The sequence below is a fragment of the Phascolarctos cinereus genome, unplaced genomic scaffold, assembly GCF_003287225.1.
Source record: "Phascolarctos cinereus isolate Bilbo 61053 unplaced genomic scaffold, phaCin_HiC Scaffold_5;HRSCAF=322, whole genome shotgun sequence".
Classification (NCBI taxonomy): Eukaryota; Metazoa; Chordata; class Mammalia; order Diprotodontia; family Phascolarctidae; genus Phascolarctos; species Phascolarctos cinereus.
In genome coordinates this window covers 363,932,038-363,959,481 of record NW_027555958.1, presented here as the reverse complement: position 1 = coordinate 363,959,481, position 27,444 = coordinate 363,932,038, and the positions used below count along the sequence as shown (strand labels likewise).

The window sequence follows — 27,444 nt, the reverse complement described above, 5'->3', positions numbered from 1 at the left end:
AACTGGATGCTAAATGGTAACAATTGATCTGGATTGAAGTCAATTTAATCTAGTGGGCTTTATTAAGGGCCTATGTGCCAAGCACTGAACTAGGCAATATGAATATACATACAAAAATGAAAAAAAAAACTTCTTCCCACAAAGAAAAAACTCATTTGGCTACTTGTTCAGTCATGTCTGACTCTACATGACCCTATAGACTATGTCTATGGAGTTTTCTTGGCAAAGATACTGGAGTGGTTTGCCATTTCCTTCTCCAGTGTGTTCCTATTTTACAAATGAAGAGCTGAGGCAAATAGGCCTTAAGTAACTTGCCCAAGGTCACACAACTATTAAGTGTCTGGGGTCAAATTTGAATTCAAATCTTCCTGACTCTAGATCTGGTGCTCTATCCACCATACCATCTAGTTGCCCCTATTGACCACTTAATATTACGCAAATAATTCTAAAGACATTTTTTTAGTATGCCACGTAAGCTGGTCACATTCAAGAGCTCATAAACAGAGGATGCATGAAAAGGTGTTTTTTGTTTTGTTTTGTTTTTTTACAAAGTGAACTTAGACATGTGCCTCACTTTTTCATTGATAGCTCTATTACCTAATTAAGGTGATCTCCACTGGTACAGATCACACCTTCTCATCCTGTATGATTACTATCTAAGCCTTTCCATAAATGTTTGCTATAGGATCTAGCCAACACATTGGAGACTTCCCCTAAATCTCTTAATTTTTGAAAATTGTGAACATAGAAGAATTTTAGGTTTCTTTTTTTCCAAAGGGGATAAAAACAATTGCTATAGTATAACCAAATTACCATATTCCTTGTCTCTTGTTTTCAAAAACAGCCCTGCTATCAGTACATGATACCTACGTGTAGTTATATCTGAATAATAGCTAGCATTTGTAAGGGCTTTAAATTTTTCGAATCACTTTACACATTATATCTCATTTAATTCTCATGACTACTTTATGAGGTAGGTGCTATTATCTTCACCTTACAGATGAGAAAAGTTAGGTGTGCTAAGGATCACACAGCCAGTAAGTATCTAAGGCAAGATTTGAACTCATTTCTTCTTGACTTCAAGCCCAATGTTCTGTCCACAATGCAAACTACGGGGAGACCATCAGTCTTTTCTATACCATTACCACATACAGATCTGCCCTTTGATTTGCAAAATGACTTTTAAGTCAAGTTGTTGGTCACTTACTCAATTACAGTAAGAAGCTGAAATACAAGAACTATGAGTGAGAAATATTGCAAAATTCCTACAAAATTTCTCAATTTTCTGAGGCCAGATATCTAAATATGCACATCTTTTCTACTGACAACTTTAAATTTATTTAAAATCGTATACTTTATGCAGCCCCTGAACCAGATGGCTTTCTACATAATGTTTTCCACAATCTCCAGTTGATCATTTGTCAGTTTCAATTATGCTTTAGTTTCTTCTGTAACAACTGGATTCCCCCTGATATGTCCCTGGATGTTCAAATTACAAGACTCTACAATGGCTATGATATCAAGGTTGAAGACCTTTATCATTGATTCATTTAACTTCTATCAACTTGATGGCTTCTCGAAGATGACTAATCAACTTCACTAAGAGTTTCAGCCAAATACTTTGACATGCTCAGGTAGGAAAATCATTGAATAATCACTGAATCTTGAGGCCACTGATGAAATTGATTTTATTACATTATCCTCTAATAATACACAATGGCACTTCAGTCTTCCGGATCATTAAGCTAGAGTACATTCCTTTTGTCACTGTTAGGCTTGCAAGTATTTTCAAAGTTAAACTACCAGAGCAAAAAAAAAAAATTATCAGTACTGCCCCTACCCAGTCCATTTTTGTTCTTTTCTATACAAATAGATGACAGGAGAAGTAGGAAAAAATCATATGGTGGGGAAAAAAAATATGTATCACATAACTATAGTAACACTCCATTTATCTAAGGGTACCACTAAGGAGCTTAAACTCTCCAAAAGGCAAAGGAGAACACAGAAGGAAGCAAAATGGGCCTCTGAGCAGCCCAAACAGAAGTCATAAAGTCACTAAAGCTCATGCATTTTACTTACAGGAGAGCCCCCAGGCTTTCCTCCTCACAATCTCTGGTTTTCCAACCCACCATAGAATGAAATCAGCAAAATAGAAGGTGAGGGAAAGTGCTGCTAGAGCTAAGCGCACTGACAGCAGGAAGAAGCGATAACTTGACAGCAAGAAGACAGAAAAAACTATAGAAAGCAGACACTGTGACTCAAAAAAGCATATTAGCCTGGAGCTATTGAGTTGAGTCCTATCCAACTCAACTCTGAGCATCCTTACCCTATAGTACAGTACAATAGACGGTACGTATAATGACCCTACATCTTCAAGAAAAGGCAAAATTACATTCCATATACTCTCTTTAAGAAGGCAGGGAAGTAAGTAATAATGTTTTCAAAAAACTATCAAAAACAGTCAAAATGTTTTAAAATTTTTACCCTTAAAGAGTGTGGTTCAGTTATCTTGAAAGTCTGCTCATAGATAACAGTTCAGTCTCCAGCCAGTCCAGATAAATGGGATGTTGCTATATTTAGGGTGGGAGAGGGGGAGAGAGCTGGTCAAAAGGACCAGCCAGACTATATTTTCAGAATCCCTAAAAATTCAGGGGACAATTTATTTTATTTTGTCTGTACCTATGATCTTATCAAGATCCTAGACATTCCCTCTCCAGTAATACAGGTAAACAACTCCAAACTATCTATAATACAGTCCTAGAGAATTTCCTGTGGACACTGAGAGGTTGAGTGAATTGTCCCCAGCCACAGACCAAGTATGTGGTAGATAGAGAGCTTGAATGCAGTGCTCCTTAGCTCCAAGGCCAGCCCTTGTTATGCCATTCACTTAGTTATAAAGTGTTTTTAATAGAAGACATTTATGTTGACATTAATTTTAAACTGAGCCCATATCCACTGCTAAGTCCAGATGATGAAGCCAATGCTCTTCTATCTGGAGGGTACAAGCTGCAGAGATAAATAACCCTTATCCCTGGACTCCACGATTCTCTTAGCCCAATGGTCGCTGGAGGTGGTCTGTCCCTACCCACTAGCAAGTGTACACAGGGGTTTGCAGGCACATGTAGTGAACAGGACTTTGAGTGGAGGAGTAGGTTCTCAGAATTACCAGAACACTAGATAGCAGTTCTTACTTTTCTCTAACAGAGCTGCAAACCAGGCTGAACAGCTCTAATGATAGAAGAAGGCCACAGCTATGTGAAAAGAGGATTCATGGGGAAGGGGAAAGTGACACTCCTCCCCATGTAATCCCCATGCTAAATAGGAAGGCCTGGGACCAAGCAAATAGCTTCCTCCCCTCCTTTGTGCCATGAAGGAAGAGAGTCAGCCTAAGCGAGAAGGAAATAAACTGCTCCGTTTTTGGAGGTCAGTAGGGCACCACTTACTGAATTGAAAGAGGTAATTTATTAGGCTGTCCTCAAATGGCTTAATAGAATTAGAGAGCCTCCTAAAGTCTGCAAATTGCTCCCTTCTCATCAGTCCGATCAGGCCTACTATGTTAGAAATTTTTAGAGCCTAAATCTCTTTAATAACAATAATTTGTTCTCATGCTCTATTCACAGCTTCTTTTTACCTTTGTACCTAGCAACTCAATTGTAATTCAAGTGACTCAGTTCCAGTTTAATTTCTTTTGTCTGGCTATGGCAATCATCTTAATAAAGATAAAACTTCTGAGTATTCATATATCTTTTGATCCAGTCAAACTGTGTCCAAGTGAACCCACCCCAATCATTCCTCTAGTCACAAAGAAGATATTGATGAAACTCTAACTAGTGATAATCAATGATCAATGAATTTAAAAGCTTGAAAGGGAAGTGTAGATTTTAAAAAATGTACCTTCTACACAAAGAGACTGAACTCAATGCCCAGTACACTTTTTTAGCCTATGACAAGTTACAGGGTTCCACCTTAATGTAACTAGTATTTAATTGAATAGTAACATCAAAGGTTTAATGGTAAATGCAGGACCATTTGCACCTATGGATTACTATGTAATTACAATTAGCAGATCCAAAAGCAATTACCATGCATTGCCATTCAGAAGACAGAAATAATCATGTATTTATCCTTCAATGACATACTCCTTACTCAGTAATTATCCTTCCACTAGTTGGTAATTCTCATGTAATTAAAGAGTCCACAGATTGAATGTAGTTGCATGGTATTTGTGCGCTGAAATTTAAAGCCTGGCTTGAATTGTTTCTAATACTCTTTGGCAGATCAGAAGCAGTGGTATTATGATGATTCTCCACACTGAGCAGGCCCAGCTTCCTTGACACATCAGTTTTTAATGTATGACTACTGCTCTTGGCCTACTTCGGGTTCTCAAAAACCAAGGCCGTGTTTCTCATGGCAAAGTGAAATGGAGAATCGGGTAATCGTTCCTTAAACTCAGTATTTCTGACAAGTGAAAAAACAATGAACCATCTTGTCAATAATAGGAGAGTTTTACCTAAATTATTTCAATAAATTGTTTCAAGTCTTCACATGCCATCAGAGCCATCACTAATGTTATCCACTACAACCTGTCAACATGTCAGTAAATAGCGTCTACTAAAGGTTACTTCCCAGGAAGTTAGGGGGTGTAGGTATATACCCATCAGCGGGCAAACATTTAATATTAATTTTCCACTTGTTGATCGTGACTTGAAAAGAGAGGTGCTCTCAATGAATAAAAAGACAAAAAAGTTATGGGATAGGGGAAAGACAGAAATCCCCCCAGCATCAGCAGCATTTGGACTATGATTAGAGGGTGATTATAAAAGTACTTTAGGTTATTAGAAGTGGAGGGAAGCTTAGAGATCATGTCATCCAACCTCTCAGGCAATGTAGAAATTTCCTCTACAACATAGTATTGTAGGATTTAAAGCTAGAAGGGACCAAGAAGGTCATCTCATCCAACCCTTTCATTTTATAGATAAGGATAATGAGGCCTAAAGTAGATTACTTGCCAAAGGCCACCCAGGTAGCAAGTAACAGAAAATATCTCCACAACAGGGTCATTCAAATCTTGGATGGTTTCAATTGTTGGGATATTTTTCTTCACAACAAAATCAAATCTTCTTTACATCAAAACCAATTATTACTGGTTTTCTCATCAGAGGCTAAGTAGGATCCATCTAATTATTCCACAAAGGGCCGTACTTAGTCCAACCTTACGGTATTCCTGCAGCTGATCAACTGTCACTCTATTCTTGGGTTTCCTCTGAGGCAAGAAGAAACCCAGGTTGGTTGTTCTCCAACCAGGTAAAAAGGCAATGCCAGCAGGCACAGAGGTTATTTGGCACTCAACAAATCTAAAGCTAGGGGAATGTGGAAATCAGAAATGAAACAAATCTCTGAAATGTGGGCCAAAAGTTTTATTTGCAGAATAGCTGAACATTGAACCTCCAATCCATCATATCAGATGCTTTAATAAAGAAACACGATCATTCACCTAGTGATTCATTTCTCTCTTATTTAGAGATAGCAACTCCAAGTGTTAGAACATAAACTAAAGGCCAATGATAACTGGGCACCATGAAGTGGAAGTAAAGGAGGAAAGTGCCCAGGAAATGCAGAGATAAAAGAAATAAAGACATCAACTATGGCAGCATTTGACCTACAGTTGACCCTCTGTGAGGACCATGACGTTCCCAAAATATACACTCACTACTCACATAGCCACCCTCATGCAGGCTCTAACCACCTCTCATCTAGACTACTGCAATAGCCTCCTACTTGGTCTCACTGTATCCACCCTCTCCTCTCTTCAATCCATTCTCCACACAGCTGCCAGAATGATATTCCTAAAGCAAAAGTCTGGCAATGTTATTCCTCCATTCAAAAAGTTTCAGTGGCTCCCTATAAGCCTGAGGACAAAATATAAAAATATTCTATTTGACACTAAAAACCCTTTATAATCTAGCCCAAATCTGCCTTTAAAGATGAACTTCATATTATTTCCCTCTCATACACTGTGTTGGCAGCTAGGTGGTACAGTGGATAGAGTGCCAAATCTGGAGTTAGGAAGACTCATCTTCTTAAGTTCAAATCTGACCTCAGACACTTACTAACTACGTGGCCCTAGGCAAGTCATTTCATTGTTTGCCTCAGTTTCCTCATCTGTAAAATGAGAGGGAGAAAAAAATGGCAAACCACTCCAGTATCTTTCCCAAGAAAACCTCAAAAGGAATGGTAAAGAATCAAACACGACTGAAATGACAGGTTAAAAAAAAGTAAAATCTATATTCCAGCAAAGTGGACTTACTATCCCACACACGTAATATTCCCTCTCCTGCCTTTGCATAGAAAGAATAAGTAATTACATAACACCTACTATGTGCCTTGCGTTGTAAAGAACTAAAGCTCTTTTACAAATATTACCTTATTTGATCCTTACAGCAACCTTGGCAGGTGGGTCCTATTATTATCTCCATTTTAGAGCTGAAGAAACCAAGGAAAAGTGATTTACCCAGGGTAAAAGTATCTGATGCCAAATTTGAATTCAAGTCTTCCTAACTCCAGACCCAGTGCTCTATCCACTGCACTACCAACTGCCTGTAGTCTAGACTATCTCCTATATCAGAAATTCTCTCTCTCTCTCTCCTCACCTCTGCTTCTTAGAATTCCTACCTCCATTTCACAAGTTTCTATTTAGTACCTCCCATGTTCAAGTCACTGATCTGGGAAAACAAAGACAAAAAATGGAAAAAAATAGTCTCAGTATTCAATCAAGGAGCTTATTCAGCTCATTTAGGATAGGAAACAAGAAATTAATTTTTAAAGGCCAACACATAGCATATAAAGACTACAAGCAAAAAAAACCTAAAAGATACATTTGAAATGTCTGGTTCTTAATCTCTCTTATTTCATTTTAATTCAAACTGCTCCTTTCAGGGCAGAGCAACCAAGGCTTTATCTCAGGAAAACACAATGTAGAGCATGCACATGCAATCCTTGAATAGGTAAAAACACAGCTTAGCCCTGTTAGCAAGAAAGAACTAGCTAAAATAGAAAGCTGCAAGAGTGAGTTCCAATTTCTCCCTGTTTTCTCCCATGGTGATGGCTATGCCAGTGGTTTCTGTAGGTCCTTGGGATCTCCCCAACTAGGTGGCTCAGTGTATAGAGCACTGAGATTGGAGTCAGGAAGACTTGAGTTCAAATCTTTACTCAAATACTGTGTGAGCTAGGCAAGTCACTTAACCTCTGTCTGCCTCAGTTTTCTCATCTGTAAAACTGGGGTAATAGTAACACCTAACTCCATGGATTGTCAATGAGATTATATTTGTAAAGTGCTATACAAACTTTAAAATGCTATGCAAATGCTAGTTGTTATTGTTATTACCAAAAGTCTTCCTTATGTCCCAAGGATTGAAGTCTCTCACTATGCTCCTCAACTAAATTTCTCTTGAAAAGTTGATTTGAGAGAACTTTCATGTAGTCTGTCCAATTGCTAGAATGACCAATTATGGTTCTATAAGGTAAGGAGAGTAAAATGCCCTAGCAGGGAAGACTTGTTAGCAAAATATTAAGGATGTATCTTAGACTTCCACTACTGGCCAGCATCATTTATTTTCACTAGACTCTACTTTTCATTAAAATAATTGGGGTTTGTCATTGAATAATAATTTACATCTTACGAGAGTCATTCTATACTCCCAAGTAATCATACCAGAATTCAGTGTGTGTTATTGTGCATATAGTAGGGGTTCAGAAAAGATTAGTTTAATGTTCAAAACTAACCCATGATAACCCTTCATAATTCTATGAAAATATATGTGTATGTTAATGCCCTTCCATGCTTCGGTTATTCAACCATTTTGTCGTAAGCCATAATACATGCCAATATACCCTGAAGAGTATATGTTCCTAAAAGTTCTTTTATGAATTCAATTTTTATAAATCAAGTTGCAATTTAGATTTACTAAAATTCTTGCTTTAAAAAAAATCCTATTGATAATCTATTTTTAAGTACATTATTACCCTCTAATTTATCTTCTTTTTTATATTGGGTGTTTTTTGGTTATTTTGTTTTTGGCTAGGCAATGGGGTTAAGTGACTTGCCCAGGGTCACAGAGCTAGTGAGTGTTACGTGTCTCAGGGTGGATTTGAACTCAGGAAACAATCCCTTCTGGGCTCTCATTACACTTTATTTGCATTTCTTGTATACATTTATGTTCCAGTTTATATTGTGGCTAATTGTGTTATCTTCCTGACTAAACTGTAAGCATTTTTTAGGGAAGGAATATAATTTTTGTGTTTCCCTCATAGTCCTATCTTAAACTACACATAATATGTTTGATTTACTTGCACTCACTTCCCTAAACATCATGCTTGCTTTTCCAGGTATCCTCTTTTACAGGGATGGGGAGCCTGTGGCTTTGAGGCTACATGTGGCCCTCTAAGTCCTCAAGTGCAGCCTTTTGACTGAATTCAAATTTCACAGAAGAAATCCCCTTAATAAAAGGATTTGTTCTGTAAAACTTGGACTCAGTTAAAAGGCAACATCCAAGGACTTAGAAGGCCTCATGTGGCCTCAAGGCTGTAATCCCCACCCCTGCTCTTGTAGGCATATAGTATGTACTATATTTTACAAATTTTCAGTTATTATACTAGTGGGGTTTTTGGTCAACTTCCCTTAAATCATAACAGCCTCTATTACCATCTAAAAACATATAGACTGCTCAGTTTTTACATTTTCCCCAAGTTTTCAAATAATAAAATATGGAGGTCCAGAGGAGCCTCCAATAATTTAAATGATGAAGTCATTTTCATATGAAAGGAGCCCAGATTCATTAAAGATCCCTAGCCTCAAGGAGACAAAGGTATTACTTCTGGGATCAATGAATGAATAAACGAATGATAAACCATTTATTAAGCACTTACGTGCCAAACACCGCACTAAGCACTGTAGATAAAAAACAAAAAGCAAGACAGTCCCTGACTCTCAAGAAGTTCATATTTTATGCAGTCAGGGTAGATGATACATGATAGAAGATTCAGCTACAAAAGGAAAGACCCAGACATCCAAAGAGGTCAGCGGTGCATCAGATAGCAAAGGCCATCCTTCTCCCAGTGACCCTAGGTATTCTCAATTCTTTGTTCTTTCTCATCTCCCACCCTCACCCCCAATCAGTGATCAAGTCTTGCTGTTTCTACTTTCTAATATCTCTGGTAGACTCCTTGAATCCTCTGATAAAGCCCCTAACTCTGAGGCAGGTCCTCCTCACCTCATTCTTGGACAACTGCTATGGCCTTCTGGTTGCTCTCCCTGCCTGAAATCTCTCTCCACTTGAATCCACCCTCCAATTGGCTAACAAATTTATTTACCTAAAATGCAGTTTTCATCATATCCCTCTCTACTGATCAACCTTGTGACTAGCTACCACCTTCATGATAAAATATAAAACCCTTTGATTGACTTTCAAAGCCCTTCGAACTTGGACCCACCCTTACCTTTCCAGGCTTCTTATACCTTGCTCCTCCCCACTAGCAATCCAGTGACACTGAAGCTCCTTGCTTTTCCTTGAACAAGATATTCTATCTGCCCACTGAGCTTTTTCACAGTCTGTCCTCCATGTCTGGAACATTTTTTTCTCCCTTCTCCCTTCTCCGACTTCTAAATCTCAGCTAAAGTCCCATCTTTTTCAAGAAGCCTTTTCCAATCTTCTTTAATATTAGTTCCTTCCCTCTGGAATTACCTCTCCTCTTATTCTTGTATATAGCTTATTTATGCATAGTTGTTTGCATGTTTTCTCTGCATTAGACTATGAGCTCATTGAGAACAGTGACTTTTTTTTTTTGCCTTTCTTTGTATCCACTTAGCACAGAACCTGGTACATAGTAGGTACATAGTAGGGATTCTTTAAGTGCATCAATAGATCAGATGGCAGTGACAGGGATCTTGGAGAAAGAGGACAAATGTCAAGGCCCAAAGGCTCTTAGGATGCAGTAGCAAGGCAAATGGTAAGGCCTGTTGGTCTTCTAACAGTATGAGAGTTAATTCATTCAAGAATTATAAGTATCCACATGTGCTGCTGGAATTGGGGAGGGGAAGGGGAGAGAGAAATAAAGCCTAGAAGGACTAGCTCACCACCCTTGGGAAGCAGAGGGTAGATCTTACCTAGTACAGTACTTACTAGTACCTAGTAGCTCCTTCCTAAAGAGATGGTGATGGGGGGTTGGGTGGGGTGAAGAGGTCCAGCCAGAAGTAGGAAAGCAAAAGAGAACAGCAACAGGAATATTGTAACAGAAAGACCCCCAGTGAGGGTTATTCCCACCTGACATGCTCTATTTACCATTCAAAATATCTTCAAACCTGGCTTCTTCATATATTTCCAACCTTCTCACATATTACTCTCTTCCATATAGTCTATAGTCCAGCCAGACAGGCCAACTTGTTCTTCCTCACTTACAATGCTCTAGCTATCCTTAGTGTGCCTTTGTACTGACTTCCTTCCTTTTCTGGAATCTTCTCTTCACCTCCACCTAGACCTGCCTGCCTACCAGACTCAGCTCAAATATCACCTTCTATAGGAGACCCACAGTCCCCAACTGCTGCAGACTTCCTCCCAAAGATTTAGGCATATATATCTTACATATACACCTAGTTAGATACCTGTTGTCTCCCCCATTCAAATGCCTATATCCACAGACCAAGGACCCTGGAATGTGGAGGACTTCAAGCAATTAGTAATTCCTTTATAATTTATTTGGCAAAATATGTTCCCTTGCAAGCATGCACTATACAGTCTAGAGGCACTGGAATAAAATCTGTCCCCTAAAGTCAACATTCATTTGCCCACCTATCTGAATTCATTCATTCCATATCCTAAGCTTAGAAGGATCTCTTTCCTCATCTCTGCATCTCCAAAGTCTTATCTACTTATCTTCTTTCAAGACTCAGTTCAGATGTCATTTCAGTGTTTAACACAGTGCCCGGCACAATGTAGGTGCTTAATAAATGCTTATTGTTAACTTCTATGGGGCCTTCCCTAATTGCCAAGTTCAAAATTGTGTGTTCTCATTCTGTGGGTTTATCTCTCAGTCTGTGTTCCCCTTCCTCCCTCTTTCTCTTTCTCTCTTTCTGACTGTCTCTATACCTCTCTGTGTTTGTGTGCCTGCCTCTCTGTGTCTGGCTCTCTCTGTGGCAGTCTCTCTGTCTCTGTGTGTATGTCTGTCTGTGTGTCTTTCTCTCTCAGTCTGCAGCAGTCTCTCTTGCTATGCGGCAGTTTCTGTCTTTCTGTGTATCTGTCCCTGTGTCTATCTGTGGCTGGGTGGGGTGCATATATGTGTATTTCTTTCTCGGTGTTGGTTGTCTGTAGGTATCTATTTCTCTCTGGGTGTCTCTGTCAGTATGTGTATGTCCCTGTGCATCTCTCCATCTCTGTCTCCCTTTCCCCACTCACTGAGATTATTTTGTTTTTCCCTATGTACATATATGTTCCAAACTTCCAAGAGAATGCAAGCTCTTTGAGGTCAAGGACTTTGATTTTTGCTATTATACCCCTATTTAGCATTACACCTTTTATGTATTACATGCTTAATCAACGTTGCAGAATTAAATTGAACTGAGTCTAAAATTAGGATATTTCTTTAATTTGCAAAAGTTTTCTTATGCATCAAATAAGCCAGGTTTACTAACTCCCATCTAATGATTATTCTCTGACTCAGTTCCTATATAAAATTAAAGTCATCAGTCTAGACAAAGGGTACCATAGACCTTGGGGAACTTCCAGATATTATAAAATCTCTTCCTTTAATCCCTTTAAAATGCATTAACATTGGATGATGCAAAGGGTAGGAAAACCTGGTAAAGGTGCACTCATAGCTCACCATTATTTCAGAGTTTAACATCACTCTATTGGAATTTAGATGACTTTGATAGCCTATAGCCTTATTTTGCAAAAGGAACTAATTTGAGTGCTTATCAAAGATGAATGATTTCATCATGTGGCAGAAGGAGGATGAAGTTCTTAATCTTGACTCACACAATGTGTAGCCAATAGTCTAGCCATGATAGTAGCTGTCTTGGGGCTAGCTTTATGGAAGCAAAGAAAAAAAAAACAAAGATAAGTTTTCAATTAATTCATAGCTACCAGCTTTATTATTACAATTGAAAATAAAACATTTTTAAAAGTATAAGTATTTTATGAAAAGTAAGGGTCAGGGTAAGGGGCATTAAAAGCTAATGTACGAGAAACATAACCCAAGCTAGTCCTGGATGTCTCATGTTCTATGAGGGTCTATGAGGGAATATACTGAGAATGTGTTGGCACAGCTCAGATTATTGAATAGTAGGAAGGTTTATTGTATGAAATGTTTCAAGCTAGCTGTGCTACTTATAATACTAACAATAATGCATACTGAGAGTTTGATTGTAGTTAATTCATAAGAGCTGTGATTAATGTTATAAAAGGGTCACAAATCAGAGCCAGAGAATAAAAGAGAAACTATTCATGGATACTAATAAATTGCTCTGTGAAGGCTTGGCCACCCTTGCAGGTAATGATGTCACAAAATGATGAAAGAATCGTTAAGAAGCCAGCAAAGTGGCACTGCTTGGCTAATGCACTGATCATTGCATCACACTTGGCCGGAAGCCTCTTAAAGGCAACGGAGATGGAAGAAAGGCAAAGGAGTCCAAGACTGCAGGCTGTACCTCACCTTCCCATCTCTAAGGCCAAACTTTCAGAGAGGGAAACTAACAATGATTAGTCTTATAGATGGGATTGAAAACTACCTTACAAAGGGCAATGTTGATTTATAAACAATTGCTCCAAATAAAATACAATGTTTTTCCCCCTTGAAGGCTTATTTTTTCTAAGTATAAGAAAAAAAGAAAAAAAAATTTTAAAAGATAGAGAAATATAGCAAGATATATATATAGAGAAAATCATAATAGCTAATATATAGTACTTGCACTGCCTCAAAGACTGTGCTAAGTGCTTTACAATTATTACTTCATTTTTTTTCTTGTAACAACTAAGGGAAATAGTTGCCATTATTATACCCATTTTACAGATGAGGAAAGTGAGGCAAACAGATGTTAAGTGACTTCCCCAGAGTCACCCAGATAGTAAACTATCTGAGGCCATATTTGAACTCTCCATAACCTATGTTCTAATCTGATTTTTTTACTTAGCTTTACTCCCTGAATGGATATTACCTTAGTCAAACTGAGACCTGGTAAAGACCCTAGCTTAAAAAGGCAGGTAAAAAGACATCTTGGGCCATCTCCAGTCATCCTGAGCTATATGCCACCACTGGACCCAGATTGCTCTGGAGGAGAAAGTGAGGCTGGTGACTGTACAACCCTCCCTCACTTAAATCCAATTCATTTGCATGTCATGGTCCTCTTTGAGAACAAACAACAATGACAATGCTTTATCCACTGAGCTATCTAGCTGTCTGGATGCAGATGGATATAGAGACAAACCATTGGAGAAACAGCAAAAGAGTAGGAAAGGAGGAGAGATGAAGAGAAATGAAATGAAGAAAGAGATGGAGAGGGAGGTAAAGAGAGGAAGAAAGAAGGAAGAGCAGGGGAGAAAGAGGGGAAGGAAACAGGAAAAGATAGAAGGGAAGGGAAAGGGAGATAGAGGGGAGGAAAGGATAAAGGAATGGGAAAGATTAAGAGAAGGGAAGGATTTAGGGAAGGGAAAGGAAACAATGCGAAGAAAGGGAAGGGCAAGAGAAAGGGAGGGAGAGGGCAAGAGGGAAGAGTGGAGGGAAAGAGAAAGAAACCTGGGGAAATAGAGAAAGAGGGAGAAATAATTCAAATACAATAAGTACTATACAATGCTGAATTTTGTTTTTAACTCCCTTCCCTACTGAATGGGCATAGCAAACCATTTAGGATTTCTTTGCCTAGTTCAGTAATCTCTAAAATGGGTCCAGTAAACATCTCAGCTATTCCTTCAACTATTCTTACTTCTTTGCTATAATCAAACCAAAAGAAGAAATTTATTTAAAAGCCCTTAAGATGATGCCTTATTAATGAGCGGATATTTGTTTTACATTTTCTGTAATATGCAGACCAGTTAAATGTAAAGTGTTTAAAATTCCAAAAGAGTGGGTCAATGTTCTTTGTCCTGTGTATCATATACTCTCCAATATCTTACATCAATATAACATTGCATTAAGGAAAGCCACCAAGAACCCCATTAGTAATGGGAATTTATTTATGAGTGGAGAAGAGTTTTGGTTTACCTTAGAATTAGGACTAGCTTTGGAAATTGTTTAGATTTAGGGGTTGGAGATGGAAAGTAGGTAAAGGTAAGAAAGCTGGATGAAGAGTGAAGGTTGATTTGAGTTATTTTGACTATACCCAGAGTGATTTAATTCACTATTCTGGCTGTTAGTCAAGGCACAGTCTACTAGACCATAATGTTTTATAACTTTCTGAGGTAAATGAGTTTCACTTTTCAGAAAAATACTTCCAGAATATAGATAAAAACACATGTATTCTGCTGAGTTCTACCCTTTTTTTTCCCCTCTTCATTCATTTTCACTTCCCCTGAAAACACTTTCTCTTGCAAACAGCAATTGCCAGGAACTGGCATATTCTCAAGGCTTACGTTTTCAACTGTTTGCCAAATGGCTGTAATATAATTCACAAAAGCCCTGTTTATTGAGTAATATTATTAATGGTTAGCAGAATACTGTGAAATTGAAGACATTCTTTTTGGATTATTTCCAGGTCTTTAAAAAGAACCACCAGTTCCAATAGGAAATGGATGGTTTATCTTAAAGCTTATTATTTTAAAAAGTGGAATAATTTGGAAACTTATTCTTGTTTCACTCAAGTGTCCTTAGCCATGATAGGCCCCCAAAGGCATAGCATTAGGTAGTGGGTCTATATGAACAACCAAAAGACAAACAGGTAAGTGATTATAATTACTGAGGTCACAGTTCACACTAATATTTTTTTAATAGGAAATGAACCCAAGAATGATCTGTGATTTTTTTCAACCATGGAATTCTATCCACCAACACAGGTTGCAATCAAGCTATGACTTTACACATATATAGTAGGGAACTGACCGAGGTATATAGAGGTTAAATTATTTGCTAAATGTCAGTAATTATCCACAGTGAGATCTGAACACAGGACTTTCTGTATCCAACCCCAGCACTCTAGTCCCCACACCAGTCAGTCAATAAATATTTATTATATGCTTACTAAGTGTCAGCCATTGTCCTAATGTGCCAAGGATACAAAGAAAGGCAGATACATTATCTCTGAGTCGAGTTTACGCTCTGATAGAGAAGATGTTAAAAACTAAATACATACAAGATATAGACAGAGTAGGTGGAAAGTAGGTCCATAGAGAAGATACTAGAAACTGAAAGGATGAAAAAACAATGAAAAACTTCCTACAAAAGGTGGTATTTGGGCTGAGTCTTGAAAGAAGCTAAGAAGACAAAAAGATTTCCAGATATGAAGAATCACAATTGCAAAGGCATGGAGTCTGTCTGTCTCTCTGTCTCTCTCTCCCTGTCTCTGTCTCTCTGTCTCTCTGTCTCTCTGTCTCTCTCTCTCTCTCTCTCTCTCTCCTCCCCCCCCTTCCTCTCTCTCTCTCCCTCACAGGAAGGAATGCAGTCTTTATATGATATATAGTACAGCACTGATTCAAGGTTATGGTTTATCTACTTCCCTAACATATAATCTATCCTCTGCTCTTCACTCATAATCATCATTCTAATTAAGGCCTTCAACAGCACTATTTATTGTAACAGCTTCCTAAATGAAGCTCTGGCTTCCAGTCTCTCCCTACTCAAACTTATCCTTAATCTTCCTAAAGCACCTCTGATGGTGTCACTCTCATGCTTAAGAGCCTTCCATGGCGCCCTGTTGCTTCCAGGATAAATGACAAACTCCTCAGTTTAGCATTTAAAGTTTGTTTTTTGGTTTTTTTTTTTAAATCTGACCCTGCCCTGCCTTGCCAGGCTTACTTCATATTACTTGCTCCTTTTCCTGTACTCTCCATTCCAATCAAACTGGCCTATTTGCAATTCTCTAAACTTCGACTTCCATCTGCACATTTGTCTTTGAATTATCTGTCCCCATTTTGAAAATGCATGCCCTTGGTACCTCTTAGAATTCCTAACTTTCTTCCAGGCTACCTCTTTCAGAAAGCCTTTCTTGATTTCCTTATAGTCATAGTGCTCTCCCTCTCTTCCAATTATCAGGTCTACACTTATCTGTGTAAACCTTGTAATTCCCATCACCCTCATGGAAGATGAAAGCTCCTTGAAGGCAAGATTTGTTTATCACTTTATCTGTATATACCCATCTCCTAGCACTGGATTTTGCAGATAGCAGGCACTCAATAAATGCTTCTTGGATTGGATCTCACAAATTAAAACAGCATTTTCTTAATGATTTCTTATATAAAACTATGTAGTGGACTAAACTTATTTTCCTTTTTTAAATTTCTTTTATGGCACATGTTATAGTAGTATCTTCTACTAAGGTCCTATTCCAATGTTTCATTATGGGGTGGAGCTGATCCTGCCTTTTCAAAGTCATTCTCCAATAGCTAAACAAATGATAGCATAAGAATTTAATGATATACTACCATGACATGAAAAGCAATGAAAAGGACAATTTGAGAGAAACCAGGGAAGACCTGTATGACATGATGCAGAGTGAAGCAAGGACAACCAAGAGAAAAAATTATACTACAATAACAACTTAGTAAAAATGAAGAACTTTGAGAGACTTAAAAATTCTGATCAATGCAATGACTAACCAGGATTTGAGAAGGTGGATATAGAAGGATGGCACCAACCTTTGGTGAAGAAGTAATGGAATAAATATGAAGAATAAGAGATGTTTTAGGATATGGTCAATGTGGCAATTTGTTTTTTCACTATACATATTTATTTCAAGGTTTTGTTTTTCCTTTTTTTCCACAGTTGCAGTATGGAGGGGAGATGGAAAGGAGAGAAAATATATTCTTATTCATTGACAAATTAATTTTTAACAGCTGAAGCTCAGAGTTTCCATGATTTTGAAAAGTCTGAGCACTAGACCAGTGCTCTATAGTCACTCAATGACCAGCCTAAGTTGAGTACCAGAAGTTGGTAAAGCAAATCAAGCAGGCAACAGGTATTTACTAATAAATCCATAAGTATTTGCTATTTACTAAATCCTTACTATGTAATATTGTTAGTATGTTAGAAAAAAGAAATGGAATTTAAATAAAACTTAGATTAGTAAAAAAAAAAAATCATCAGTAGGAGCACATTCTTCCGTAGGGAGAAATTCAAAATGATCAACTTAATCAACTAAGATATACTACACAAACAGAAATGAGACAGGAATGACTGACTAGATACCACTACAAGAGAATGTGATCTGGGAGTCAGAGAAGGCAACAAGGGAAATATGTCATCACCATAGTAGTGTTATTTTAAAAGCTAATACAACAATGAACTTTAATAACAGAAGTATGGGCCGTATGGTATATTGACAGCCTTCTGTTACATCTGTATTAAGACTGGTAAGGTGTCATGAAATATGAGTAAGGCTCTGTATTTTATTTGCCTTCAAGCAATAGAGTCTAGGGGCAGCTAGGTGGCACAGTGGGTAGAGCACTGGGCTTGGAATCAGGAAGACTCATCTTCCTGAGTTCAAATCTGGCCTCAGAAACTTATTAGCTGTGTGACCCTGGGCAAGACACTTAACCTGGCTTACCACAGTTACCTCATCTGTGAAATGATCTGGAGAAGGAAACAGCAAACCGCTCCAGTGTCTTTGCCAAGAAAACCCCATTTGAGGTCACAAAGAATCAGATATAACTGGAAAATGACTTAACAACAAAAACAAAGTCTAGTTGTTAGCTGAAGTGAATAAAAGAGTAACAGGCAAAACAATACCATCTCTGACAACAGAAATGGGGTAACTTTTTAAGGAAAATATTATCAACCATTAGCCAATGATATCTTACACAATTCTCAAATGGTTCCATACAGTAGTATGAACTTGAGCCATAAAAGATTATGATCAATGAATGTGTGTACATGTATTTAAATGCTCTTTGTGGAAACTGCGTTCCTGTAGCTACTATACTTAGGTATAAATAGAATAGACAACTATCTGTCTTGATAGTTCTGCTAGAGTATTCCTTAGAGAGGGAGACATAAAAGCCAAATTACTTCATAAGATAAATTCCAATTCTAGGATTCTAACCAGTGTGCCAAATGTTCATATCATTATATCACTTAGGCATTGAACAAGAGACCTACCTATAAATGTTCTAAGATGAATCATTTTCAACAAAACTATAGCAATACAATAAAGACTCTTTTGGCGTTTGATTATTCCTAATAGGTCTCTTCTTAATATCATAAGATTCAAAGCCTAGCCCAAGCTCCTCATTTTACAAATTTGGGAAGTAAGGCCAAAAGGGGTTGTTACAATAGTAGTAAGTAGAAGAGACAGTATTTGAACTTAGATCTTTTTTCTGACAACATGTGCAATGCTCTTGCCTCCAAACCATGCTCCCTTTCTGAGACCAGTGAAAAGAAATCAGATTTTATTTTTCATCTCCACTGCAGCAAAGGGACAATGGGAAGAGTAAACTACACTTAAGTTATATTTGTGCCCTATCTTCCCAACTATATTGCAAGCTCCTTGAGGGCAGGGACTGGGCTTTTTTCTTGCTTTAGTGCTTAATTCAAAGCCTTAGTAAACATTGGGATGAGGAGGAAGAGGAGGAGGAAAAAGAGGAGGAGGAAGAAAAAGAGGAGGAGGACAACACGCTCAGAAAGGACTCCATACCTACCACTGTGGAATGATACAGGTTAATGACATGATTGTCAATTGAGTCTTTGTAATTTTTTGAATAAACACAATAAAATCACATTTAAATTTGGTATAATGAGCAAAACAAGTAAAATGATCTTTAAAAAGCAACTTTTGCCTGAAAAATTTACCTTATGCTTCTCTTTGCATACTTACAATCTCTGGTTTCTTAGCAAAGAAACATTTTAAGGACAAGAACCAGCCCTATCTTTGTTTAATTTTGTCTAGGGCTTGTAATAAGGCCATGTTTATTTGTACACACAGGTAACAACAGTCTTAAAAACAAACAAAAAAAAGATGATGACAAAAAGGCAGAAAACAAGAGAAATTTGTTCAGATTTTAGTTCTAGTGGCACCTGCTTTGAATTCATTAAAACAATAAAATGTTTAACATAGCAAACAAATTTATAGATATTTCATTTTTCTCTTGATAACCCTTATTTTTTCCCTCTACAAAATGTTCAAGAAATCAAGGGAATAAAAAATGTAAATGGCTTTGAAATTTTAAAATATTTTAATAAAAAAGTTCTACCTTTGGCATTCATATGCCAATCATTTTCACTCGTACTCAAATACAAAGGAAAATGTGTTGAATTTCTACTAGAAATGAACTAAAGCATAGAGATTATTCTTTTCATAAAAGAAAAAACTCACATTCCATCCTTCGGTGTAGCTTTCCTGAGAGCAGAGGCATCGATAAGGTTTACTAGCCATGTCACAATCATTGGCATGACCATGACAATTACATCTGTGAATAGAAACATTAGATGATTGCCAATAAAAATCAACACTACTTTCAATCTGACTCAAGCTCTGCCCATGTACCCACATACTGAATTGAATGAATGCCATACAAAAAGAAACCTCCAAATTACAGTTCACAAATTATCTCAGTATTTGGTAAATGTGCCAATTCTCTACTTCACTTTGTATGGGAAGATAGACAACACAGGGTCAAGTGAGGGCAGTTTATTCTATTATTAAGTTATTAAAATTACAAAAATACCATGTTTATATTTACTATCTATATATACGTAGTATCTGTTTTTGGCCATGTAGGGAAGTCTCACTATGAGAAGTCCCTCCATTAATTTAGACTGCCACTTAATAGTTAAATCCTGAGGAGCCGTCTGAAGCAAAGGGAGGCTTAGTGACTTGACTAGATTTTATCCAACTGGGAAGTGTCAAAGATTGGATTTTAACTCAGTTATTCCTGACTCCAAACCAAGACTCTATAAACCTACAATGTCATGCAGCCTGCCCCTCCTTTCCCCCTTCTTCTTTCTTTTTCCTTATCCCTCTCTCCTTATCTCCCTCCTCTTCCTCTCTAGAGCATATGGCTATAGATGATATATCTAGATATAGACATTATATATATATTAAACTTAGGGGATAGAGTAGGGTGGGGGTGAATCAGGGTGTTAAATCAATCATTCCATCTGACTCAAATAACTAGTAAAATGCTTAAGCCCTAATTCCTTTATCAGGTAAGAACATCTCTATTGAATCAATCACTAAATCACACCACCACCCTTAAAGTAACTATCTTAACCAGGTGAGAATACCTCTGTTAAAATAATTCAATTGAATTGTACTACAATGAGAAGTCTCCACACTTACATGTATGTGTGTATACACATATTATTTATATATGCATATACATATTAGATATCAAATTCAACAATAACATTTGTTCACACAATTTATCCTATGCACCTCTGGAGATTATTCTGTTGTTAAATTTGCATATTACTTATATGGTAAAGTTATTCCTTTAACAATATTCTGTCATTAACATACATAACAAAGGAACCACCCAAAGGTTATTTTTTTTTTGCCTATTTCTTCCTTTCCAAGAAAAGAAAAAACACATAGTAAACAAAAAAACATACCTCTGCATTAACTTTTTTTGCAACTGTTATGTTTTATTTGAAAGAGTAATGATGCTGAGAAAGTTATAAATCTTTCAAGGCTCATCAGATTGTCCCTCTAGAGTAAAACCTGTGGTATCAAAGAAGTGTGCACCTAAGGGAACCAAGTCTCATATTCATAGCTTGACTCCTGCTACAATGATTCCTCTTTCACTCTGCTATAGCCTTTTTTAGGTCTCTTGCTGCTGCCTTTCAATTAACTGAGAATTTGTACATTCACATGTTCTACTGTTGTTTGTTATTTGGTCATTTTCAGTTGTGTCTGACTCTTCATGATCCTATTTGGGGTTTGCTTGGCAAAGATACTGAAACTATTTGCCATTTCTTCTCCACCTCATTTTACATATGAGGAAACTAAGGCAAACAGGGTGAAGTGATTTGCTCAAGGTCACACAACTAGTAAGTATCTGAGTCCAAATTTGAACTCAGAAAGATGAGTCTTCCTGGTTCCAACCCTGGTATTCTGTCCACTCTGCCACCTGGCTGCCACACATGATCTGCTATTACTATCTAAATTTCCAGGCCCTGAATTCAGGAAAATATTTGTCTCTATCCTCTGAGAGCATATGGGGAGAAATTATGAGGCTCAGTGTCTCAGGTAAATAGAAAGGGGAGTTTGCTGACCTCGCTGTGTCCCCTGAACAAATCTAAAAGGAGGCTAACGTTGCCACCTTCTAGACAACATGTGGTCTAAGCCTTTCATTTAACAAAGGTGAAAGAAGAAGGCCAAAGAAGTCCTTTATTTCCCTCAGTAGCAGAGTGAGTTAGTGACACCTTCAGGAGGCAGAACTAGAACCCACGGCTTTTGGCACTGAGTGTACAAAGTCTGTCTGGGTGCAATGGAAGAAGCTCTCAGTATCCAGCAATGTCTAGCTGATTGGGAACTTTTCTTAAGAATAGCTTCCACTTTTACAATAAACTTTTAATTGCAGTATACATGTGTGTGGGTATGTGTGGCAGTTGACTTGCCCAGAGTCACACAGCTAGTGAATGCTATGTGTCTGAGGCAGTATTTGAACTTAGGCCCTCTAGTGCCAGTGCTCTATCCACTGTGCCACCCAGACACCCTCCACTGGTTCTTTTTAAACGATATATATATATATATATATATATATATATATACACACACACACACACACACACACACACACACACACATATATATATACATATACATAATATACACACACACACACACATATATATATACACATATATATATACATATATACACACATATATATGTATGTATATACGTGTGTGTGTGTGTGTGTGTGTGTGTGTATATACACACACAACCATATTTGATTTGGCTACTATAAAATAAAACATATAGTAACTCATTCCCAAATAGAATTTATGGTGCCAAATTTAGTGACACTGGACCAAACTGATTCCATAGACAAGTGATCATGTCAGAGTTGAAAATAAGTCACAAAATATCCTTGTGATGGAACATAGTTTCAAGGTTTCAGAAAGAAATTTGACTTTGGCTCTTAGAACCAGAGTGTCTGGTGTCACTAGGGGTTCAAGTGTGCGAGAGGAAATTAAGTGAAGGGCAAAAAAGATGATTCAAGCAGAAATACCTGAGGAAAAGAAGAAGAAGAAAAACAGGAAAAAAAAAGAGAAGAGAAAAGGAATAACAGAAGGGAACAAACTCAAGATAAAAAAAGGATGTAAAGGTTTTAACCTGGAGAAGAATACAAAAGAAGTGGATGAGTGAAGGCAAGACAACTAGATATGACAAGATAAGACATTATTAAGATAAGAAAGGAAATTAGATGTTTGTCTAATGGCTAGCTGTTTAAAAGAGTGACAGTTCTAGAGTTCAAGCCACGCCACAGCAGTTTACCATCACAGTATTATCAGAGAGCTTCTAGCAAAATGAATATCTAGGGCTAAGTTTAATGAAACTCCAGCCAGGTAGAATCCATGAGTTAAGTACTACCAATCTTAACTATTTCTATGTTGCCTAAACACAAACTTTCATTGAAATTACAGTTCATAATCACAAGCTAATGCAAATAGTTTCAATGAATATTACCTGCCACTGATGGTAATTTCATCCACTCCATAGTATCTATGCCTGAAGTTAACAGAAGATTCAGTTGTATAATACTGACCAAGTAGATGAATCCTTATTTGTGTGGCTTTTACAAACTCTTGGAGAGAAGGGTTCTTATAGAAATTATTATATCCAGGTCGATGATTTGGTTCAGGTGTCAAGATACTAAATGTGATGTTACCACGAGAGTACGGGGTGAAACTGTCGAAGAAATGCAAAAAATATTGAAAATCCCTCTCCTACTTTGCACAAAATAAAGCATGCAACCTAGAAGAAATGGATATATAACATCAAAAGAAGCTTAAATCCTTAGCATTTAAAAACTACAAATATTCAAATATTTCATATTCAAGTAGGAGAAAGACTTTATCTTTATTTGTCTTTATTATTTGAATAATTAGAAATTGTTATTTTTGTTTTGGCAGCCACATCCATAAAGCCTGTTTATCAAGCATCATATTTTAGCAAATATTTCAGAGCCCCTACATTATTTTGTGGTCAGATCACAGGAAGTTTCCATGTTTAAATCAGGCCTTTCAGTCTTAGCTTTGGTACTTAATCTGAAAATCCAGGTGTTATGACTTAACATTCTATTCCAATGCCTCACAATATAACAGAGATAACCACAGATCTTTAAAGGCTGTGGCAATGGAGCACCCTAATTCTGGAAGGTTCTATTGATCTGAAGAAGTTTCAAGTATTGCTGTTGTAAAGGACTGTGTACCTGTCACCTAAGAATCAGACAACTATATTCTATTAGGCTCATACTCAGAAATTTGACCACAACAACCCATAAAAACCAGCTAATAAAGTGTGGAGGAGTTGTGACCTACACCAGTGATGGGATTGCCCTTCTAGTACCCTAGGAATATATTTCTTGTAAGTATGATAAAAACCTTATCGAAAGTGTGAAAAATATGACTGGATGTTCAGACGTGGGGCTGCAAAGTGCTAAATCATGTTAATGATAGGAGATACACAAATCTCCTTGGAAAGCTCAATTTGTTGACAATGCTTGCTTAGGGTCTCACCTTACAAAGGAGGGATGAACTGAGTCTTAATAAAATCTATGGCTCCTATAACATACATTAGCATTTCTCAAGCCATGTTTCATGGAATTCTTGTGTTCCACATAATGTGGAGGGTCCATAACATTTTCTCACTATCAAGTTTACCCTCTGAAATGCTAAATATGAAACTATGTATACATCAACACTATCAGGCATAGTATATAGTGATTATATATACGTATATATCATGTATAGTGATTTTATATTTTAAATGTTCTTAATTTCCTTTATTTTGTGCTAAAATTGCCCAAATCCTTCTCTACTCTGGAAATATTCTATATTCCCCGGCTTCCCAGATAAGGATTAATGAATTTCTTCATGTCTCAAAGTGTCACATGACCAAATTAGCTCAAGAGACATTCGCCTAAATCATTTGTAGTTCTAGGCTAAGATCTGTTCACCAGTACCAATTAACAACAACATTTATGTAGTGATTACTATGCACTACATGTGCACAATGCTAAGTGTTTTATAATTATTATCTCATTTCATCTCAAACAACCCTGAGAGGTAGGTTCTATTAATATGCCCACTTTATAGATGAGGAAACTGAGACAAATAGATTAAATGATTGGCCCAGGATCACAGAGCTAGTAAGTGTCTGAGGTTGCATTTGAATTCAGGTCTTTCTGACTCCAGGTCCAGCACTCCAACCACTTCACCACCTAACTGCCTCAATGAAATTTTTAAAAATACAATAAAAATAAACCATCAATGTGTTTCTTTTATTTTTTTTCATACTTAGGAAGCTGAAGGCAATTGACAGAGTCAGGATCTTCCAAACGGCCATTGTTTTTCATTCCAAAATCATTGCAGTTTCTAGCAAAATATTGCCAGTCCTCCCAGGCTAAGTGGTCCATCTTTTTCCTTTGAATTCGGATTCCTGTTGGCTGTGGGCTAAAGAACTGAAGTATAATGTAAAAAACCTGTAAAGGAAATAGCACATTAAATATCATAACTGAAATCTTCTAAGCCTGATGCATCAGTATAAACCAACTAAGTACATTATATTCATCCATTATATCTCATTTCTAGTTAATGACATCAAATATTTAAGAGCTATAAGTCTATTGGTTGCATGTGTTCCCTATCTTGGGTCAGTCAATAAGCATTTATTAAGCACCTGCTTTGTAGCTAATACTGTGCTAAGGTCTTCAAAGACAGAGGACCTTATTATAATCTAAAGAGAAATGCAACACGATAAATTCATATTTGCAGTCAAAGAATATTTAAAAAGGGATCAAAAGAACCTTAACACAGCCCGGCTCCCTATTTTTCTAAATAAGGAATCTGAGGGCCAAAAAGATATCCAGTAAACATGAGCTAGAAGCTGAAGTCCAGGTATCTTAATCCCAAACCCAGTGTTCAAACTAAGTACGAACACCATGAAAGTATATCAGCCTTTTGGATTAAGCACTTTACTGATCTCACCTACTAGAACTTCAGCCTAAATCAAACTCCCCTCAGCATTTCATAAATAATCAGATCTGAACCTATCACTGACTTGCTGAATGACCTTGGCCGAGTCATTTTTGTCCTCTTCAAGCCTCAGTTTCCTCATTTGTTACACACAAATCAAATCTGCTGTACACACCACATAGTGAGGTTAAAAACAAATGAGAATTACATATGATGGAAATGTTTTGTAATTATAGAGAATGTATTCGTGGTCTCCATTTTTCACAGTCCTTGTTCATTGAGAGGTATTCTCAGAAGCCTGTGTAGAAGCCTAAAATGAGATGGCCTTACCTGAAACACACTCTGGGTGAGTGAGGAAGTTATGCAAGGGTAAAAATGCAAGTGTATCACATGTGAGTCTGACATAGGTGACAGAGATATAAACAGTAGAATTACGGGTGGCAGCATCATGGGTGACTGGGATGTGAATAGGATGAGCGGATATAAGAGATAGAATAAAAGGAAATCCACACTGCAAAAGCAACTGTCATCAACCTATCCATGACAACCAGACTCTGGTGTTCTATCTGAAATATGTAATTAAGACTATGAGAGGTGTTGCAAGAGTTTTCAGTTTTTCTTCAGGTCCCAGTAAGTCAGTACTCTTTAACTTAATAATAACAATGATAGTTAGCATTTATACAGCACTCCAGGTTTGCAAAGCCCTTTATAAATATTTCATTTTATCTTACAACTCTGGGAGATTTTAAGAATCTGGATTTTACAAATGAGGAAACTGAAGCATGCAGCAGTTCGGTGAACTGCCCTGGACCACATAGCTAGTAAGTGCCTGAGACAGGATTTGAACTCAGTCCTTCCTGACTTGAGGTGCAGTGCTCTATCTACTGAGCCCCCTAATTGCCACGCCAATGATACTTGCAGTGTGGCAAAGAGGATAGCTTTGGACTCTTAGCTACCAGAAGCATGCATCTGATCTCCATGAATCCCCATTTATTATGCAGAAGATGCGGAAGAATTAAATCAGAAGTCAACTAGCACTCCTTGGAGGGCATGAGAAAGGGCAATCTTTTATTAGTGGGGAGTTTGTTACTAATTACTTGCTACGATTCATTGTTATTTATTTTGTTATTCTATTGTAACATACTGCTTTCTTGCCTTTGAATTCATGTCATTTGGTCTGGTCTGACATTGTGTGTTAGTGGTATAGTCTCAAGTCCTAATTCTGAATACATGATGACCTATACAAGTATCTGACCTTGAGTGTAATGAAGACAGGGTGCTACATGAGCCTAAAGCTTTCTATAAATATCAAGTGTTCTTTTTATAATATAGGTTTTGAATATAAAACATTTCTAAAAATGAAGTCATTATATCCCTACAGAACCTTTTAATTCACAAGTTTTTTTCCTATACTTTTTTTAATGAATCAAATGCTCATTTGCCTAATTCAATTTCCAGGTGCTATTGATACAAGCAAAAAAGTTCATCTAATTACCTGGTACTGTCCATTTTCCAAATCTATTGTAATTGCCACTCCATCTTCAAGCTCAGTTGTGTTTTTAAATACATGAGAAATCCACGAAGTCCCAATATCATTATCATTGATATAAGAGAGAGGATGAGCCTCAGGATTCAGCCTCAAAACTCTATCATTGGTTGTGTCATCTGCATCATTAGGGAGGCAGTATCGCTGCACCAAAGGATGGACTCTCGGGTGGCTGACAGGACAACGGCACTCTGTCTGCGTGTGCAAATAGAGTAATTCTCCAGAGAAAACTTCCATAATGTCTCTACGGAGACCACAAGAAAGACAGTCAGTCAAGGACATGACAGAACAGTTCAACAAAGAATAAAACTTCAAAAAGCAGGTATAAAATAGGTTACTTTTCCTATAATACTGGCATTGTTAAGTATCAATTTAACTTCAATAATTTGTCACATATAAAAAGAAATCAAAAATAGCTCTGGAGAATGAAGGCAGTATGACAATATAGTATTCAGAATCAGTTAAGTGGTGACAAAAAAATGGCAATTAACTAATTAATGGCAACCTGCAGGGAGGTTACCAGTGGCATTTCCAGAAACATTATATTTGATTCTGTTCCA

General features: G+C 37.3%; 1 protein-coding gene across 1 annotated transcript in view; it reads right to left on the bottom strand.

Annotated features, from left to right (window-relative positions):
• The window catches only part of USH2A (usherin), a 962,202-nt gene that overhangs the window by 842,918 nt on the left and 91,840 nt on the right, over positions 1-27,444 (bottom strand). The window contains 4 exon segments of the mRNA XM_020982269.2: positions 19,508-19,601; positions 22,829-23,050; positions 24,661-24,845; positions 26,834-27,128. Coding sequence (XP_020837928.1) covers positions 19,508-19,601; positions 22,829-23,050; positions 24,661-24,845; positions 26,834-27,128 — 796 coding nt within the window.